The following is a 21,013-nucleotide window of genomic DNA, read 5'->3' as shown; positions in this document are numbered from 1 at the left end:
GTCATCATTAATTTAATTCATAGACATGATAGGACACTTGCTTAGAGCAGCAGACTAATCCAGAGAGAAGCAAGTAAAAGACAGACTTGATGTCCTAACGCTGTTACCTTTCCATCCTACCTTATGTCACTGTATCAGTAGCGCAGCAGCAGCTGTGCCTCTTCTGTATGGTCCTGGGCAGAGAGAAGGGTCTGTGTGTGTATAGGAGTTTTCGGTCAAGTCACAGCACTGAAGTTTGAATATAAAAAGGCTTAAAAATTCAAGCAGTATCCTGTTAAACATTTACTGTTAGCCTTACAGAGTTGTCTTCACTAAATACCTGTGGGTATATATGGGTGGATATGGGTGGAAAGGATGTAAAAGTTTTGACTGCATTTTAATCTGAGGTAGAAAAAAGAATGGTGTATTTATTCTTTCTTACGTACTTGTATGTCAGTGTTTTCACTGAATTTTCATTCAGTCTGATGTGCAGATTTGCTAACTATGGTGGGCCATCTTTTTTTAAAGGGAGAGGAAAGCAAACCCCCCAAACTCACAGAGAGGTGGAAAACAATCCTTTTAAAAGGCCTAAAGATGGAGCATTGGATCCATATACTCTATTTGTGTTGCAGTGCATCAGAAGCACGTGACAGGTTGTTTCTTTGGTTAGGAGTCTCTGCAGTACTGTATACAGATTAAATAGCTACTGCATTGCAGAGAGTTATTAATACATTACACTGCACTTTCAGTGAAGATGTCAGCATGTCCTCTAGAAGAACTTAAGACTGAGTGTACCTTGTGGTTGAGTTACGGGGTTTTTTTGTTTTTTTGGGTTTTTTTTTTTTAATTTTGCTGAAGAGAACTTATTTCTTCAGTAAATCATTAGCCAGGCGGGAATTACAGAATAACATTATTCCTAACCTCAATAAGCTGCATTTATTGTTTAAGCTTAGAGAAATCAAGGCTTTGCTTCAAAACAAAAACAGATCACCTTTTTTTAGCTTTTCATCCTGATGCATTGGTAATGTGTGCTTATGGCACTCTGCATACAGCAGGAGAGACGACAGGACAGAGAAAGGGACAGAATGCCAAATCCTAAAAGATAATGCAGATAAACAAGCAAACAAACAAAAGGTCAAATCCAGGGAACGTGAAGTGTTGGAAAGTGAGGAGAGATGGTGAAAAACCATTATTTTTCTAGCACATCCATGGACTGTGTTAGTTTTTTTTTTCTTCTTTTTTTTTCCTTCACTGTCTTATGTGTATCGTAGATAAAAACGTTTTGACTTTCCATTCTCCTGCATTGACAGACCTTATTGCCATATGTATTTAAAGTGGTTAGAGGCTGTTTTGTTTTGGTTGGTTGGTTTTTTTCCCTCCACCCCTAGGGAATCCTCATGGATGTAGGGTGATTGTTTGCTGATTTATATGTGGGCATATAAGGGAGAGCTAAGGCCAAATGTGGATGTGAAGAGATGAAAGAGCAAGGCAGAAGAGAGCAAGGACCTCTGCCCCCCAAGCAAGGCTCATGAGGACCGGCTGTGTGAGTCCACACAGTGGCCGAAGCTAATGTTGTGTCATTGAGGCCTCTGCTTGTCCCCAGCCTGCTGAAGCAGAGGGGAGAAGGTCTCTGCAGCCGGTTGCCTGTTGGTCAGCCTTGCACTGCGCTTGCTTCAAGCCTTAAGAATGCAGGGGGTTCCTCATGGTGAGATGACAATTCTTTTTTGCTTTGTTGGTAGTATTGTTCGTATATATTAGAACAATAGTATGTAGAAGTGACCAAGCAATGTCGTCTGTCTGATTGACACTCTGCAGGTCTGCCCAAGAGTTAGCTGAAACTTCCCTCAAAGCCAGTATAAGCTATGCAGGCAAGGAGGGCAAAAGATGTGAGGGAAGCAGAGGTTCAGAGAAGTGAATTACTAACCAGTTCTAAACATCTCCAAATCTTTTTATATGATGTTCTAAGTCTCTGATTGTACATTTCCCCATACAGAGGGGTTCTAGCTGATGTCTGCAGCAGCTGTCACATTGCCCAGGCAGAAATGCATGTGGCATTGAATGTGCAGCATAGCAGATGTACAGTAAATTTGCCACATTCACATATACGTGATCAAGTACCTATACACTGCACTCTGTGTATGCATGTACCAAGGACACTAGGACCAGTGTTGTATTTCCTGTGCCTGTGAATGTGTCCAGGATTTATGGATATAAGATGGCCCTGTCTGAAGTATTGTGCAGAACTTCCAACAAGGGCTGTGTGCGTATATACATGTGCATGTCAACATTTAAAAAAAAAAAAAATTCCCAGGAAGAGTGAGGCATGTCCCAAAGGCCTGAGCAATGGCAACATAAGTAATCGCTTGTAAACAGCTAGTCTTTAAAGTTGGGTAGAAGGGACTTTCACCCTGAGAGCCCAGACGGTTCAGATCAAAGTGTTTCATAGCTTTAGAGGACTGTATCAAGGCCATTTTCACTTTCTTTCTCTAATTCCAGCTTCCTGCTAAAAGGTGTCATTCAAGGAGTATGCTCCTTTGGAAAACTTAAAAGAAAGCCGAGGCCCTGTGCCATGCAAGGAGAGAGGGAGTGGATTTTTAAGTACGATTTTAGAGATCGAGTGGGCTAGGTTTGAGCATGCAGCTGCAGGTGCACACCTGGGAAGTGGTGCCAGCAGCTGGGAGCTCTGATTTCTTCTGCCTCCCAGCACAGAGATGGGAAGTACCACAACCTCCCCTGCAGGGCCAGCTTACCCCAGGCACTTTCCCCACCAGTTAGCACCAGTCTGAGAGCCTAGGACTCTGGATGAGTTGAATTATCATATTGTTTCCATCACCACTGCCATCCATACAGCAGCTGCATCCAGCCTTGATTTAAGATGTACTTAAAATTATCACCTTTCTGGCTTTGTAGTATTCATTTTCCCAGGTAAGTCAATGCAGAGTCAGTCTGCCTGGCGTCATGTGCTCTTTCTTCCTAGTTATCCAACCCAGTGAACTAGAGCAGGACTTCAGTGCAGAATTCACAGGCAGACTCTGTTAAGACAAAATAAGCTTTGGGTTTGCAGGAAGAGCTAGAATCGGAGCGTGAGCAAACAAAGTTCTGCTTTAGACCGTCTGTCTGTCTGTCTCTTTTTTTTTTTCTTTCTTTTTCGCTGCTTGCAACTCTGTTGTACCTCCCCCCCCACGCACCCCCCTCTGCTTTTCTTCCTTTTTTATCCTTTTTCCTCACTTTCTCTGTTTCTTCATGTCTTTTTTTCCTGTTTCTCCTCTCTTTTTCCCTTTCCCTGCCTGTGCTCTTTTTTCTTGTATTTTGCTTCATTGCAATGTAGCACAGAGCATCTGATGGTTTTGTTTTAACACTTTCCTCCAAAAGTCTTTCCTCTCCCCCTTTAAAACAACAACAACAACAAAAAACTAGTTTTGAGCAGGCACTGCAGAAGCCTATTCCTGATTTCGTGAAGGCAGCATAGGATCCAGAATGAGCCTATTTAATTAGTGTTGCATGTTAGTGGGAGTTTCTAACATAAATACAGATATTTCACAATACCATCAAGTGACGTATTTGCTTTGCATGCTTATCAGTATTGTCTACAAATCCAGGGGCAAAGCATAAGAAATACTGTGGAAGTGTGGGCTCTATTTGGTGTTTTTATAGCGCTGTGCCTGGAAAAATGGAAGTTACTGGGTGTTGCTCAGTGAAGTGTACATTTTAAAGTTACCCACAGCGATGTCCATTGTCCCGTCCCTGAATTGAATGATGTCATGTTTCATTTAAGGCTCTTAGCGATGCTGAAGACTGCCGGTGCACTGGGAAAAAGGCAGTGAGAAAGCTGTGAATCAGGTTTCTGTAAAGCCTTTGTGTTAGCGTTTTGATAGATAAAAGCTGACTCACACAATATTTCTGGTGAAGGAGCTGTACAGACTAGTAAGAGCTTCTCATTTTACCTGAGTGCCCAATGAGGTAATTCTGGAACAGCTGAAGGCAGAGTACGCGTTTATCCTCTGCTACACAGGTAGGTTGTGGGTCGTTCTGAGAGGATTTGAAATATAGAGAGGACTTGTTCGCTCTCTGTGCAAGGAGCCAGAGACATTCCACAGTGTTGAGATACTGTCGCAGAGGATTTTCCCTTGCAATCATGCTCTCGGACATTAGCGTGCTTAGTTATGACAGAGGCTATTCTGCTTTAAATATTGCATGGGGGGAGCGTGGCTTGACAGAGGCACACTAGTTGATGTTTGTTTTTTGTTTTTTTTTTTTTCCTTGTTGCAAGATTGCTAATAAATGGGATTTCTGTTGCTCAAAGTTTAACTAAAGTGTTTCTCAAGATATTGTTCGTGGCAGTAAAGAGTGAATTCATAATATGCAGAGATCTAATCCTGCAAATATTGTAGCTCTCTAATGTGATTTTGTTCATGGAGGGTGTTAGTTTTAGAAATGATAGGTGTTTGTGCTCAGAATTTAGTTGGGGAAAAAAAAAATTACTGGCCTTCATTTTAGTAATATTCAAAGCAGAAGATATGGGGAGTATGTGTAAGGAGACTGTGGTGGGATTATTGTAGGGAATGTTTTTTAATCTTTCAGGCAGCTGTATGGCACTTAGGTTTCTGAGTTGCAGTACTGTAATTGAATTTGATATTAAATGTAGAAATTGCTCTAAGCAGTTCTGCTTATTCCTATCTACAGCATAACTGGCCTATTTGAAATGTGAACATATTTCAAAACAAAGGAAAGAATTCTTGTAGTCTCATCACTTTTATTTGGCTAAACCTTCAGAGGATGTGAAGCTTGTAATTTCTGTTAATGTTGACTTTGTAGATTACGTCTTGGGTGTTCTTTTTTCATACCAGAAGAAAGGCAACAACAATACTAATTAGGAATATAAATTGACTTGCAAGTTTTTAGTCATGCATTACGTATTAAAATGTCACATGCTGTAAACAACTTGGAGAAATAAACACCTATATTTAGACAGGGCTGGAGGTCTTTGTATCTAATTATAAAACTGACTGAAAGCACTTTCTCTTTTATTATATGCTAATGTTTTAGAGTAGCCAAAGCTATAGAGAAAATGGAAGACCATTTATCATCTAGGAATACAGCCATAGGAAGGAGCTCTATATTAAAGAATAGCAAATGATAGAAGTTTATGCATTTTGGTGGGAAATTGTTGATGAATGCATGCAGAAAACATTAGATATGCTAATATACCTGCTTTACATGTGGTTTTAATGTGGTAACTAATATTGCAGTTGCCTGTTGGGGTGGAATGCAGGTATTTCTTGCCCTTGCACCACTGCTGAGTAGGCACACATTGCTTTTTTTGCTGGAGTCTCCTGCTGTGCCATGCCAGCATGTGGGGTTCTGTTGTGGGGAGGGGGCAGAAGGCGGCAGGGAGGTCTGCAGGGGCCGGGGGGAGGCTAACTGAATTCTTGCAAAGGCACAAACAAGGAGTGACCTTGTTCGGGGAGCATGGTTCCTTGTGAGTATGGACAAATATGTAATTATCCTCCTTTCAGTGCTGAACTAACAAGTGATTACTGTTATGCCTTAATTGAAGTATGCAAATTTAAGATCTCCCCCCCCCACACCAGTATGAGTTAAATACTGTTATTCACAACTCATAAAAGTTCTCAATGTTATTTTGCTTCATTACTGAAAAGGTTCAGCAAACAAAAGAATATCTAACAAAATAAGTAGTGAACCAGGCCAGATGTGGGTCAGGAAGTAAAAGACTCACCTGAAGTACATACTTCTCAGAAGATCTGGTGATACCTAGAATTACACAAACTGTTTACAGCCTGGTGGGTTTTTTGTTTTTGATAAATGTACCTAGCTCCTGGTGATACTGCTGAAATTGTGGTGGGGGTGAAGAGGAAGGGGATAGATCCTTACAAGTCATTCCCTCAAGGTACCCAACAAGAAACTTGTAAGAGGTCACAATGTTTTCAAAGGTTCCACCAGGAAAAAGTAGCCGTTTCAATTATGGCATGTTGAGACCAATCTTCGGGGAGGTTGTTTCCCCTCTCCCTTCCCCCTCATCTATTTTTTTGTGGAATTTTCACCAGTCAATAGGTACAAAATTTAGGCAGTTGACAGAAGAGGCTATTTTACAGTAAGACTGCACCAGAGCTGTGAAAATCCAGACCCAGACTCTAAAACGAAAAAGAAGGATGGGAAAGTGATGGTGGCAATGAACGGGGCTCAGTTTCTGCCTTTTCTGATGGACTTGGACTTTGGAGAAATCATCTGATATTGCTGTTCCTGGTTCCAGCAGCAGGGGTAGTGCTGCCTTGTCCCAGAGGGGTTTCCTGAGGGTACAGTGGAAAACTCTTGGAAGACTTTTCCCATCCTATGTTATCGGGGAGGGTTTAGAGTTTGCAGCAGTTACCTGTCGATCAAACAAATTCGGGGATAGACAGAGCCAGGGCTTGTCCCAAAGCTCAGACTTAAACTAGCAGGATGCAAAGTGTTTGCTACAGAACTCGAAAGCTGAGGGAAGTAATCTGTTTCCTGGTTTTGTATCACGCCAAAATCCCTGGTCAGGTTTGTCATGCCTTTCTGCTGAGGTTCCCAAACGGTTTCTGTGAAACTGAGATCAGTTTCGAGCAGGCTGGGAGAGATGTGCATGCAGGTCTGGCGCTGAGGCTGCAGGAGTGTCAGGCTTTGGACAGTGTCTGTGGGAGTTTTGAGACATGCATTTCGCTGATCAGGCACACAATGGGAAGACTTTGAGCAAAAAATCTTTGCAGAGAAGCCAGATGGCTGTATTGCACTTGCCTGCAAAAGTGGTAAGAATAATTTTAAATAAAATGTCATTTTGAGGGAAGTAGTCAGGATGAAGCTATGAGGACAAAACAGACCAAAATTTTTGAGTACAAAGTAGTTTACTTGGTGTAACTTATGTAGAAGCACAGGAATAGTGATTTGTATGAAAATGGAGGAATCTGAGTCAGATGTTGATGGCATGCTGTTACCCTTGCCTGCCAGGTGGCCTGGGGTTTGCCAAGGACAGGAGAATATAGGCTTTTAAGAGCTAGCACATTTTAACTGTCAAAACTGATCCTTGTGTTTTTAATAGGCAAAGAAATTGTCATTAAGCAAGGAAAGGGGATATTGTGGAATGGTGGGTTTTTTTTCTTTTAAGACATATTAAAATGCACCTATAGTTTCTGGCTACAGGTATGTTTTATGGAAAAAAAAGTACTCTTATTCAATTTCAGTGACCTGAACTGTTTTGTTTGTTTTTTATATTAATGAGCCTCACAATGTTTGTGAAGCAAATACTACATATTAATGCCTTCAGGTTATCTGAAAGGCAGACATTGTATCAGTGAAACAGGAAGAAAAAAGTAGTGAGTAATGGAATGTAACAAGAACCCTTTATTTTCCCACTAAACGTGGCTAATCAGGTGTTTCTTTGTCATGTAATTTTAGTAAAATATCTTGGAGCTAGTTAGCAGAAGGGTATTCCTGTTATCTTGTTTATCCTGTGCATTTTTCAGGGGGGTTTACATCTGCACAGCTACTCTGTGCTTTCTAACTGAACTTGAAAAATGATCCAAAGCTGATAACAAAAACACATTCTTCCTTATCAAAAATGCATACTTTCTTATCACAAGCAATAGGAAGGCAAACATCTTTGTCCGTATGCATTTTGAAATGAGAAACTTCACTGCTTTCTTCAGTTTTAAATATTTTCATGGTTTTTTTGCTTTTTACTTTGTTTTGGAGTTTATTCCGTTTATTCAAGAAAGGTACGAAACCATGATTCTACCCTGCAGGAAAAAAAAAAGGATGTAACATACAGAAGGGCCATAGATTTTAAGACTTTAAGATCAAACCGGAGAGTGGGAGAGATGACAAATCAGGTTTTAATCCAATGGCAAAATTTTGACCCATGTAACAAACAAATTAGTCTCTAGTCTCTATGTTAATTCTGGGTGTTACCCTGAGGGCAATATTTCCTTAAGAGAAAGCTAATACCGTCATCACCTAATGATAGTATTACCCATGTACAAACAAAATCTTAGGTATTCAGGATAGACCAAATAAATCAAACATTCTTTTCTGGCTTTTTTGTTTGTTTTTGGATTGGGGTTTTTTGTTTTTAAATAAATAGTAGTGTTTGATTTTGAAAGATCAGACACTGGCATTCTGGTTTGAATGAATTTCTTCCTATCCACAGACCGAGTACAGCAGCAGCAATGTCGTGGATGTTTTTTTCCTTATAATTACATAACCAATCTGCTTTAGTTTAAGAGGGGCTGTCTTAAATGGTGGGTGGGTTTAATTTGCAGCCTTACTGACTTTATGGCTTTCTAACTGAAACTGCCATCTAGAATGCTAACTGCTAATGTGGTTTTTGAAAAATGAAGTTGTTACTAGAATTTAAAAGGGGGGGGGGGCCTAAGCTACTGTTGTATAGGTAGCTTCAATATTTCTTCTCATGAAGAATTGTCACAAGTTTAAATTTTTCACAGAATAGACACACTGAACTTTTTTTGAGTTTGGCATGAGAAATTTTGGGTTGACATTACTTACTGAAACAAAACCTTCATTCAATTCAATTTACCTCTGGTGCAGCTGGCTTTACAAATTCTCTTGGTGCGTTGTACAAAAATTGGCTAGGGGTAAATCTGCCTTGCATCTTGAATACTGTTTTTCAGGTCCTTTGGTCAATAAAAATAAAGTAGATTTGATAGGCTGACAGGAGGAAAGGCACCTTATTTTGTTGTACCGATTTGAAAAATAGCTTTGGCCAGCTCAACGAGGGGTAATATTCTGGCTTGGGCTGAACAGACTCAGAACAACTTATTTTCCCAGTAGAAAAATGAATTATTTGGCAGTATTATTTCCTGTGGGAACTCTTTTTCGGAAGCCACATTCTTTTTTTTACTGGGAAATCATTCTGATTATGGTTCTGAACTGAGTACAACTTCGGACTAGTACTGTTATTGTATGAGCCACCACAGGCTGGTAATGGATAGCTGCTTTTAGTTTGTCTTTGACCGTGTTGGCCTACAACGTTGAAAATGATACTGTCTCGTATCACGGACACAATTCTTTAGACCTTCAAACCTTCCAAACCAGGGTCAGCTCTCAGCTTGGAGACAGCAGGGACTATTCCCACCAGAATTTTTTAACCTTAGGAAAAATCTTTGAGTCTTATTTCTCTCCTGCGCAGTGCATATGCTAGTACCAAGCCCAGCACCACAGCACCTTGGAACGAGACGTATATGCCAGTGGCATGTATGTGAGCAGGCAGGATGCTGTGCCTAGGCAGTAGCCCACAGTGGGGGATCTCCACCAGTTGAAAAGCGTTAGAGCCACCATAGCCAAAGCCATGTTGTTCTGGATATCTGTTGTAAAAGTCGCTATATATTATATCCATATGCTAAACTTTGAAAATATCTGTTGTCAACTTTTCTGTTATGTGGAGCAACAATAGTGAAACCACTTCTCCATGTTTATTTTTTTAGATGGCTTCCATTTGCCCCTTGATGTTTTACCGGCTGTGACAGAGGCCCTTGACTCCAAGACAAAAGGGGAAGATTTGCACAAGGAGAACAGACCTTTCCGCTACTGTGAAAGAAAAACCATGGAACTGTCAGATAGCGACCGGCCCGTCAGCTTTAGCTCCACTTCCTCCTCTGCTTCCTCCAGGGACAGCCACTGTTCTTTCGGAAGCAGAATGACCTTAGTTTCAAACAGCCATTTGGGCTTGTTTAACCAGGATAAAGAAACGGGTGCCATCAAGCTAGAACTAGTCCCAGCCAGACGATTTTCCAGCAACAAGCCACGCAAGAACACCCCTGCAGAGCAACAGCAGACTGAGGAAAGCCTGGAAAAAAGGCTAAGTATGCCAAGGAAAGCAGAACCAAAAGGAGCTGGCAAAAACTGTGCAGTGTCCCTGGCCACAGAGCCTACCAGTCCCAAGCTCCTCTACGTAGACAGAGTTGTTCAAGAGATTTTGGAGACAGAGAGGATGTACGTGCAGGATCTTGAAAGTATCGTGAAGGTAGGATTCCTGATTAGACTGGGGTATCTATTTCTGTATCATTTCTGATTTTACAACAAGGCAGATGGACTTGACAATGGAATTGGCATTTGTGAGTGAACCCAAAGGTCTTATAAATTAGTATGAGTAAAATCTTTGTTCTTTTGTGTTTGTAGTTTTTACTTGGTTAGATAAATCTAAGCTGTTACTACTTCTTCATGAAGAAGTAATAGATAAAAATATCTTGCAGTTGATGGTAGTGGTGGTGAACAAAGAGTGGTGAACTCTTTGCAGTGCTGTTTATTTACAAAGAATGTACTCTGTTTCCTGGAATATAGCAAGAAGCGAAGAGAAGACAGCTTCTTTGCTTGTAGTTCCACATCCCTTTTAATGCTTTATCTGAAGGGTCTCCCACTTAGATCTTTTTTTCTTCCCAAATCCTAGTCTTGCAAGTCCTTTCTTGCATTTCTCTTTCTCCCTTTCATACAAACTGACAGCTGCGGTCTGTTCACTCCAAGTCCTTGGCCTGTAGCATCGAATATGGCCTGTGTGTTTGATGGAAAACCCTGTTGTTTTGGCTCTTATAGGATGAAATAGGTTCTGTTTAATATTAATTATGAAAGGGTGGTGACTGTTGCGTCTATTAGTGGAGTGCAGTTTTCCTTCAGTCCCCAGCCTAACAATATCTTTGATTACTCCTTGCTAGTACTGGGAATGTGTCCTTGTTCTTATGTGGATTGTTCTGCTTGCTTCATGTACTTTTAACTATGCCCATCACTATCATATTCATTTGTGTTTATGAAGACTATAAGCAAGTCTTTTGTTGTTCTTCGTAGTCTATAAACTTAACCTGTATACATGTTACCACCACCCACAAAGAAGGATTTCCTGGTGAGTACATCTGTAGTGCACTGTCTCTAGAGTAAAGGGTTTTAGGTAGCAGTATGTGCTAGTCTGCAAAAGAACATACAAGTCAGCTGCTGCCAAAAAAAAAAAATAATAGTAACAAAAATAACCCTGACCCCCCCCCCACCCCAGACCATACAGTACTTAAATAAGGAGGAAGAAGCTAAGACTTTGATCCCATAGTTGCATGTGATCATTTCCCCTCCAACTCTCTCCCTCCCACCCTCCAAAATATTCTTACAAAGAAGTCTTTCTGCAGAACCATCTTCATTTCTATAGCTGCTGCTGTGTCACTAAATTCAGTTTTTGCCTAAGCTTCATTTTGGTAGTGTTAAAGACTGTTTGTCATATGCTACTGAAGCAAGTCAGTCTGTATACACAGTCACCATTCACTGGGCATGACCTACTTTTTTTTTTTTGAAAACTTCACCCCTCATTCCTTCCCCTCTGCAGTAAATTATACAACTTGAGAAACTGGAAACTGTCATTAACATAATCTTAACTAATGCTTGCTAGAAACACTTTAAGCGTCACTGTTGTACATGTGGAGTAAATGAGGCAAATGCTTCTGAAGTTATGAAAGAACTTCAGGAACTTACCTGTGAAATGCCAAAGCATGTACAGCATCTAATAAATAGACTCTTGAAAGCTTTGTGTGGCTCTAGCAGCCTATCTGAGAGATGAGGTGATTGGCAGCAGGATTTTTTTTAGGTAGGTGTTGAGGATCCAAGGGCTTCAAAGGAGCTCCTTCCCAAACGAAGAGGACAGGAGAGAACCAGCTACCTCAGCCTATGCATATTCTTCATTTGGTTTCAGGGGAGGGAAGTGTGTTTGGAAACATGTTACATGTATTTTCATACATTTTTCAGGATTCCTTTCTCCACGAGTCACCTTGGCAATGCTGCAGTGATTTACCCAACTAAGGGTTGTTGTTGTGAGAAGGATGGGAAGGCTCCACAGACATTTGTAGGAGTGCTGCAGCCTTTGAGGATTTTGATTATCTGAGCCTCTATGACTTGAGGCCATTTAGTTTGGCAGCCAGATAATTGGCGCAGAGCCAAATTAAGATGACAGGAAGCAGCTCAATCTATCTTTTTTCTAAACAAACATGGGTCAGGTTTTGGCAGCTTGTTAGGAAATGGGATGAGAATGGGAAAAGGGGAGCTGGGGAAAGGTCAGAGGACAAGTGCTGCCTGTGAAGGGTATGGGAACTGAAGAGTGGGAGCTGGTGGGGGAAAGCATAAGCAAACTAGTGCTAAGTGGAGAGAGTAAATCATTAGAGGGAAAACAATATGAGGAAATAAGAGGAAACCCAGGAACTGGAAAGTTGAGGGCAGCATGAAATAGAGTGGAACTAGAGCATTCTGGGGAGTTTTGCAACAGACTGCAATACAGCAGAGGCTTATGCACACAAACTAAAAATAGTCCTGAGGGTTTTCAGGGGACAGGGGGAAAGCGAGGCAACCCAACTACAAAGAGTTTAAAAACTGAAGAGCTGTAAGACTGGGAAGATGACTTGAGAACAAAAAGAGAGGAAAGAACAAGTATTATTTTAATCGCTCCTTACCTCCAGCTGAGAACAGTTGGTACAGATCTCATCTATTGCTTTATGTCCTCAGTAGTGGGGATTTGCGGGCAGTACCTTCTCTGTAGGCAGCAAACACATACATAAAAGGGACATGTCTGTTCTCAGTGTTCTTGCCAGCACTTTGAAATGTTCTAGTCTGGAACCAAGAGGTTCTAGACTAGATGTTCAAAACTCATGCGCATGAATCCAAAATCTCTAGTGCTGAGCAAAGCATGTTTGCCTGACATACATCTCCAAGCTTTTTTTTTTTTTTTTTTCTTTTAATACATCCACACACCTAAGCCCTTGTGACACTGCCTTAACAAGGAGATCTAAAGAGGCGGAGAAGTGCAGCCCCATCAAGGGAGTAATTTTGACGGCAAAGTGAAAGGAGCAACTCACAGCTACACGAATGACTCATTAACATAGACGATGTGAATAGAAATTGCATGTGGGATCCTGATAAATTTCATCTTGTCTCAAGTGCATTCATTCAGACTTAGTGTAGCATAGTATTTCAGGCAGTGTCCTTTCAGCCCATGTTGCCTGTAGAACATGCAGAGTTAGCCTACCCAGCGTAAAAGACAATGGGAGTAAATGGAGGAAAATAAGATTTCACCTTTTTCGATGACTTTATTGACCTAGCCTTGCTGAAATAAATTAAAAAGGCACGGATTTCCATTGGCTTTTAAGTATCTGTGTGGTCTTTGTTCTTAACAGCACCAAGAAAGGACAGACTTAGAAAGGACTTCACTGCGTATGGCTAATGTGATCTTTAGCTGATACTCGAGACCTGCCGAGGTTCTCCAGCTTTCTTTTAAATTGTTGATGAAAAGTGTTTCAGTGATTTAGGATGAGTGGCAGGAGGCTGTACAGACACTATGTGACTCGCCCCGCCCTAGGATATGCTTTAAAAACAACAGCTTTTCTAGCCAATGCAGCTATTTCATATGTGACCTGGAAACTTAATTGAATTATTATTGTTTTGAGGAATGCTGCTGTGATTCTTGCACAGGCAAGCACTATAATAAGGAGAGAGTGAACCTTTCCATTGTTTGGTATGTTTTTATCAGGTGATCTGTTAAAAGTAATTAAAATTTTGAATTAGTGCAGCTTGAAGTGTGTTTTGGGCAAGTCTGTGATGACAAATAGGATATCTGGACTTCCTGCTTGTGCTTCCTGTGTTATGCTGACATGTGTACTGGTCAGGGTGAAACCTGCAGATCTTCTCCTCTTCAGGACCCCGCCTGACTATTTTAAATTGTAATTTAGTTAGAAAATGCATAAAATTCAATGAGAGTCACTTATTCAAGTAACTTCCCCCCCCCCCCCCCCGGGTGAAGTGCTTTGCCTGAGTTTATTAACAAATGAAAATGTGTTTTACTGTGGTGGTTTGTAGGAGTCCAAAGCCCATATCCATAACTTGTACAAATGCTTGTAACTAGAAAATGACATCTAAATCTGTTTCTTACCTGTGCAAAATGGAGGAAGAATGCAGATGCACTTGCTATAGTGCATTTATCCAGCATGTTCCATCAAATTCACTCTGATAGCAATATGAGCAGGTTGAGAACATTCAGGTCCCCTACATAAATGTCTGCCATTAGATCTAAGAGGTAATTAGTATCAGTAAAAAGCTGTTGGTATCTACATAGGCCAGTAACTAGAGGAGAATGAAACACACTTTGCCAGTGCATTGCACATATATTTGATGCAAAGGGAGGTTGAGCTTCAGGAAGTTTCAACTCCATCTCAAGTCTGGGAGACTTCTTTTCTATGAATGAGTAGTTCTACCCTTTCACTCCACCATTTTTGAACCATTCCTACTAGACTAGTCCAAGTTCCTGTCCTGTCTCCTCTCCCTGTGCTACCTCTTTTCCAGACCTTTTGTCCCTTCCACCTGCCTTTTTTTTGTGTTAATACTTAAAAGTTCCTCATTGGAGCCTTTTTATCCAGAAAGCCCTATTCTCCTCCTCCGCACAGTTGTCTGCTGTCTACAATTTTCCTGCTCATCTATCCTTAGTCTTCTGACAATAATCCCATCCTTGTCCCCAGTCTGTATTCTCATTTTATTTCCTTGTATGATTTCTCACTTTTTAATCTTTCTCTTTTCCACGCTCTTTGTCTTTGCTGATTCCAGATGTCTGTCTGTCTCTCACTCTCGCTGTTTCTCATCCAGCCTGAAGACATTCTCTCAAATAGCTTGTCACAGTCTTTTTGCTGGGTCCACTGTAGTTCTCGCTCTGTACCCCAGCTTCATGTTAAGCTTGTTTCCTCTTCTGACAACATTCCTTCATCACCCTTCCTAATTTTTCTGTCCTCTGTGTTCTGCTAACATTCAGTCTTAGTCTCCGATGTCCATCATGGTCTTTGTTCCTGTTTTCTCCTTCCCACCTTTCTGGAGGACTCTTTTGCATCCCCTGCCCTGGAGTTGCAGAGGTTGCTTCTGCACACTGTATAAAGTCTGCTTAGGGTCACTGAGGCACAGGAACAGCCTGTTCCCTACTCTTGCTTCAGAGGAGCAGATCTGAACCAGATGTGACTTGTAGCAACCGAGAATGGCAGTTGCAGGTTAAGACCTACTGAGGCCCAAGTTGAGACATGTGAAGTACCATTGCTAGAAGTTTCTATTGGATATTTACAAATATGGGGGTTTTCTTTCTCTCCTCCTGCCCCCAACCTTTTCTTTACGTACAGTCAAATATGGGAAGATTTGCACCCAGACAGCAAAAGGCATGCTCTCTGAAACAAAGTCTCCATTATGCTCTGATCTGCTACTGCCCATCCTTGAAATAGGAGGGTATGTTTCATGTCCCTGCTGGTCAGCCTGGGGGTGCTTGTCTTCTCAGGGGAAAGGTCACCAAAATTTTTCAACATGAGCAAAAAAAGTGTATTTTCAGTTCTTTCATGAAAAGGCCTGAGGGAATGCTTTTGCTAAAATCTTCTAAAACAATTCAGCAAGGAGGCAGGTTTCTAGCATGGAAAGCTTCATCCAAGCTGAGTAAAGTCTGACAAAGTTATAAACCCCTTGGGGGAGTGAGGGGTCAAGCCTTGTAAAGGGAGATATTGGACATTTGCAGTTGATAGTGATTTGCCACAAATGATTAAGGGAAACTCTTCTGACAGGAAGCCAGTATCTGAGCTTTATTGTTCAGGGTTTCCTGCCTCCTGGTTCTGTATTTAGAGGATGTCTCTTTTTACATTTTAGGCACTTAGGTATTTTTGTTTTCTGGGGTTTTTTTGTTTTTAAACCCTGGGTTTTATGGCACTGCTGTAATCAGCACACAGTAGTGATGGCATTCTTTGGTTTTCCAGCATTTTTATTTCACACAGTATCAGGAGCGGTAATGTATGGTCTTGCAATTAGTTTTTTTCTTGAGACCAAAAGCTAGTAACAGAGTACAGAACAGTGGCTGTAAAGCTGTGGGGCAGTACTTCAGCTTCAGGTATGGGCACTAGAGTTTGGAGAGTCTATGCCTCACAAGTATTGCTGACATGCTTCTCAAATCTTACTTGTCTTTAATCTCCAGTACGAAAGAGGGTGTGCAGGTGATGAATGCATGCTTTTTAGACGGTTTATGTTAATTTCCTCATGAACAGTAGTGCTTTAGAAACGGGCTCTCTTCCTCTGTGGGGCCACCTCAAGCTACGGAGCCTACACCATACGGAGAGAAAAGATATTCAGCTTAGATTTAAAGCAAAACAGTAATGTTCAGAATGAGATTCCTAGTACTACTCTCCTCTTTTACCTTTACTTGGAAATTTGTCTTGCTAAGGCTTTAAAAGGCACTTAAAAGCAGATTAGTTTTCCATTAGCTCGCATGCTGTTTCTTCTGACCAGGAATTGATCCATTTAAGTTTTTAGAAGATTTGGATGAGTGATTTAAATTACCTGCAAAACAAATGTTATGGTAATGACACTGATAACTTTTTAAACTACTATTAGTATTTGGTATACTTTGGGGTTGATGAAGTTTCTCACCGCTTGTGTTTCATTCATGGAGGAAGAGCTGTATCAAACTTTCATCGACTTCCTCATGGAAAGTGTGACTTAAAAGCAAGTGAAGTTTGAGGTTTTCTTTTTTTTCCTCTTTTCCTCCCCCCCCCCCCCCTTCCCCTCTCCCAGTAATACTGAGCTATGATAGCTGAAATTAAATTCTGTTTGACTATCTTGGTACAAATCTAAAAGGCCTTCTTGAAGTCAGTGGACTTTATCAGGAGTTACAGCAGTATAAATTAGAGCAGAAGATGTTCCACTTACAAAATGTGTAAGAAACTTGGAAGCAGCAGGATTGGAGAACTACAATGGTCAGCATTTGTGATTTGGTTTGGGTTTGGATTTGCAGTTGAAAAAAACAAGGTTATAATCCCCACTGGAGACTGTTGAAAGGTGAGGTGTCTAATAACAACACTAGGCATGTTACTGAGCTGGTGTAAATAGCTGTTCTGGCTACCTTTGAGGAGCAGCTGGAGTAGATCAGACTTCTTTCTTCTGAGGCAATAGGACTGTTCAGTTTTCCTGCTGGAGTTCTTGCTTCCTGGATGTGAGCCATATTAAACATCCTAAAGCAACCTAAAGTGATGGAAGTATACACAAACTGTTGTTCATGTTTGTGTCTTAAATAGTTTCAGATGAAGTTGTTCCACAATCTCCAAAATCTCAAATGAAAATATTTTGCCAGCTATTATATGCTTTAAGCTTCCTATAGTATGTACTTAAAAAAAAAAAAAAAAAAAAAAAAAAAAAAAAAGCCCCCAAAACAAACACCTTCCCCTTACCCCAATTTTTCTGGGCACAAGAAAAGGATTCTGGGCTTTCAAAAAGGATATGTTGCAGTTGTGCAGTAGGAATAATTCATATTCTGAACAACCAAAAATAACCTAACAAGCCACCTACATAGTAAAAAAGGAACTGGTGTACATGATGGCATGAACAGGGAGCTGTTTGTAAACTAACCTCATATGAAATATGCAAAACCATGATTAAATATATTGATGCATGTTTTTGTTTCTTATATGCATTGTTACTACTTAATCTTATTTCTGCTAGTAAAATTCATAAATGTCCTTTATTCAGCATGTTGCTGAGTATTTGAAAGACACTGAATAAAATGTCATCATTGCCTTGTGTTTTCTTTACCTGTACTTTGTATCCAGTTGCTTTATCTTATTTTATACCTAGACTGTAGAAGTACCTGTCCCAACAAGTTATCTCTTTGTCATATAATTGCACAGCTTCAATATATGAATGGCAATACAAATATGTGGTCCTAATTTAGAGCTGACCTTAAAACAAATGCTGTGTTTGGACAGCATGGAGGAGCAAGTTATACCGCTGTTTTAAATGAGGTGTTGACAAATGCACAGTTGATTTTTTTTTTTTTTTTTTTTTTTTTTTTTTTTTTAAGCTTTTGGTGGAAGATAAGTGTCAGGGGTAGGTGCTACTGTTCCAGTGAACTGTAGAATTGCTGAAAAGACCAACTGCAACTGCTATTGTACTCACGTTTCTTGCAACATTGGATAAATTGCTCAACCATGCTGTCTGCTTGAAGCCTCCTAAATGCTTTCTAAATGCAAATGAATGTAGATAAAAGGGGCAAAAGTTAATCTTTGGTTCTGGAGAGCTTTATTCTTTTCTTTTTGGAGGGGGAAGGTAAGGGGAAAAAAGATAGTTAACTACGGGTCACACCACTGAGGAGTGCTCATGATACCCAAGGGATTCTGAGAGTGAAACTTTGTTCTTGTGACTGAACTGAGATTGGAGCAGGAGGTTGTGTTACCCTTTAGTGGGATATATACAGCCCCTTTGTAATTTAGAAAGTAACAAAAGATAGATCTGTTAACCTCTGCTCTCTGGCTTTGATTTGCTCCCTGGCAGCCGACGAATAGCTCCAAACTGCAGTGTGGCATCTCTGGGAAAGTTAAGTTTACAGAAGGTGGATAGGAAAATTGGGAGGAGGAGGTATGGAAGCTGAGGAGCGAGAGAAAGGAAGCGCAGGCTTATGCGTCAAAACTTTCAGTAAATATTTAAAGGTTTTAATAAGATGATGCACCTTTGCAGAATGATTGGGATTTCTGTAAAGAAATTTCAAAACTTGGAAGTGCTTGCTTAAAGCAAAACAAACTGCTGAGACTTCTCCACCAGACCACGTTTTCTGGAATTCTGTGTGTTTGTAATAGTCATTTCCTTTCTAGTCCATGCAAATATGACTTTTAAATTTGTTATGTCATTGTTATTAAATAATACTTGTCAGTGAATGATGTGCTTCTAGTGCTCCACACCCTTTAAATCTGAAGGCTTAAAAAAACAGATGGCAGTCTCTCCCTCTTTCCCCCCTCACCATTCCCAGGGATTAAGGTGTGAAGGTAGATATTTTTTGTGAGTTCATGAGAAGACCATTTTGCAAATGATCTTTGTAAATTTCTTTTTTATTTTTTAATTTTCTTTTTAAATTAAATTTTTTTAAATTTCATTTGGAAACCACCCACTGCTATAACTTTCCATTTTATTGTTGTTCATATATTAATAATATCCATTCATAGGTTTCTGGGAATCATATGGTTCGTAAGGTTGAAATATATATGTGTTTAGGATGTGTGCAGATTTTCTCCCTCATGCTGGGTTTGCGTTTTTATTCTTTGGAAAACAGATTGTTTCAGGTTCCCTTCTTCTGTTTCAAAATAAACATTTCTCTTCTGGAATGTCTCATTTAACATGTAAGTGTATTAAGATTTCCTTTAAAAATGTTACCTTTCATTGCTTTATAAGTTGGGGAAAGTTTATTTGACAGGGCAAAGGTTTGCAGCGCAAGACTCAGGTTCATTTCCTGGATGACCCACATGTTCAAAGATTTAGTTCTCTGTGCTTCATTTGACTGTGGTATAAAAGTTTATAATCAGACCAGCTGAGACCCCCTTGTGAGAATTAATCTGTATGTGCCCTGAAGAACTTTGAGTTTTTGTAGAACTTATCATTGTTGCACATTTTTAGCTGTTTGGGTTTTTTTGATCTTGAGGTTATTGGATGATGATGACTCCTACTGATACTCAACTGAAGCTTTAAATTTAGAAATCTGTAGAGTGCTTACTTCATATGCCCAGTGACCACTAACTATTTGACATCCTAATTGCTGTTTAATGAGGGCAGCAAATAAAAATGTTTTTGTGGCTTATTTGTTCTGTTTTCTCTCTTATCAGATGGTGGCTTCACAAAGCTCTTCAGTGAAATTTCAGTAAGCTACTGATAGCATATTGTCCCATGATCTCCATCCTGCTTTCTGAATTTCTCTCTTAACATGCCTTCTTCAGTAACAATTCTGAGTGCCAGCTTTGGGGCAAAATTCCTGTAGCTGTGGTTGCTCAGTGGGTGCTGGCTCATGTCTGATGATAGACATGGAACATGGTTTTAATCAGTGGGTTACAACTTCATTAAGTCAGTGTGCTGAAGCACACATGGGGTTACGTATGAGCTTCTGTTCCCAGTGATTTGCCTGTATCATCTTTATAGATGGCAGACAATTTAGGGAACTTCTCTGTGTACAGTCTATGAATCCCAGTTTCAGATTATGAGTGCTTTTAATGCATCTCTGTGTCAAATTACAACTTGATTTAATTGGTAGTCTGTTTTCCAGCATGTCTTTTTAGGATGGGAGATTTTGGCAGGAAATTCCCAAAAGTGGTGATAACAGATGAACAAGGGAATATTATTAAACCTTGGTTCTCTTTTGTTCAAATGAAAATTAGTGAATTCTGCAAAGTGAATGCTGAAAAATCCACAAAAGCTGTTCATCCAAGCAGGCTGGCAACTCAGCACTAGATCGGCTAGTGTCAGGCTTTTTGACCCTCTAGAGAGCTTAATAGAAGGAGCATTCCTTCTAAAATGGCTCATGAGCCAGAGATGACACAAGAAGAAGAAAGCAGGGCATTGGACACACAGAAAAGACACAACCCCCCAGACCAGTGGGGTGGGGTAGTCCTTGTAGGGCGCGAGCCGCCTGCCCTAGAAGGGAGCTGTGGGCTGGTGTTGCAGTCATGCGCCTGGAAGCTGACTGCAGCATCTGCTGACGTTGGGGCAGGGGAGAGCAGGGCACGGAGCTGGCTTTGGAGGCTCAGGCTACGGACACAGCAAGCAATGAGGGGGGGCCTGGGCTGTAGAACGCAATACTGCTGCCCCCAGCCCCGCACAGCGGCCAGTCTGTTGTCCTGTCCCAATGTCCCTGTGGATGACCTAAGGGCAGTAGCTGGGGGAGTGTTCAGGAGGCCTCATGCTTGCCAAGTTTTCCAGTCAAATGCTTCAGCTAAATTCTTGGGACTGACTATGCTCTGAAAACTTGAGGTCCTGCAGCAAAAATCTCATGATTGTTGTTGTTGACATTGATGTGCCCTACACTTCTAGGCGTTGAGGTACCCTGCTGACTTTATATACTACCTTGTGTGTGCTTATGTGCTGCACAGGCACAACTGTTCAAAGATGGTTTGAAACAAAGAAAGAATGTGCTTTAGAGGTGTAGGTGTAGTGTTAGGACTCAGGAATTGCTCACTGCTAATTCTGGCTGACACATAGT

The 21,013-nt window shown here is 40.7% G+C and overlaps 1 protein-coding gene across 4 annotated transcripts in view; it reads left to right on the top strand.

The window, feature by feature from the left end:
* The window catches only part of PLEKHG1 (pleckstrin homology and RhoGEF domain containing G1), a 152,722-nt gene that overhangs the window by 81,379 nt on the left and 50,330 nt on the right, over positions 1 to 21,013 (top strand). For all 4 annotated transcript variants that reach the window (XM_064509160.1, XM_064509157.1, XM_064509158.1 and 1 more), the window contains one exon: positions 9,459 to 9,997. In XM_064509160.1, the coding sequence (XP_064365230.1) occupies positions 9,578 to 9,997 (420 nt within the window). In that variant the 5' untranslated portion in view covers positions 9,459 to 9,577. The remainder of the gene's footprint in view (positions 1 to 9,458; positions 9,998 to 21,013) is intronic.

The sequence above is a fragment of the Dromaius novaehollandiae genome, chromosome 3 (genome assembly GCF_036370855.1).
Source record: "Dromaius novaehollandiae isolate bDroNov1 chromosome 3, bDroNov1.hap1, whole genome shotgun sequence".
In the NCBI taxonomy this organism is placed as follows: domain Eukaryota; kingdom Metazoa; phylum Chordata; class Aves; order Casuariiformes; family Dromaiidae; genus Dromaius; species Dromaius novaehollandiae.
Note: the sequence above shows the minus strand (reverse complement) of the source record. Positions and strands in the feature narration are given on the sequence as shown.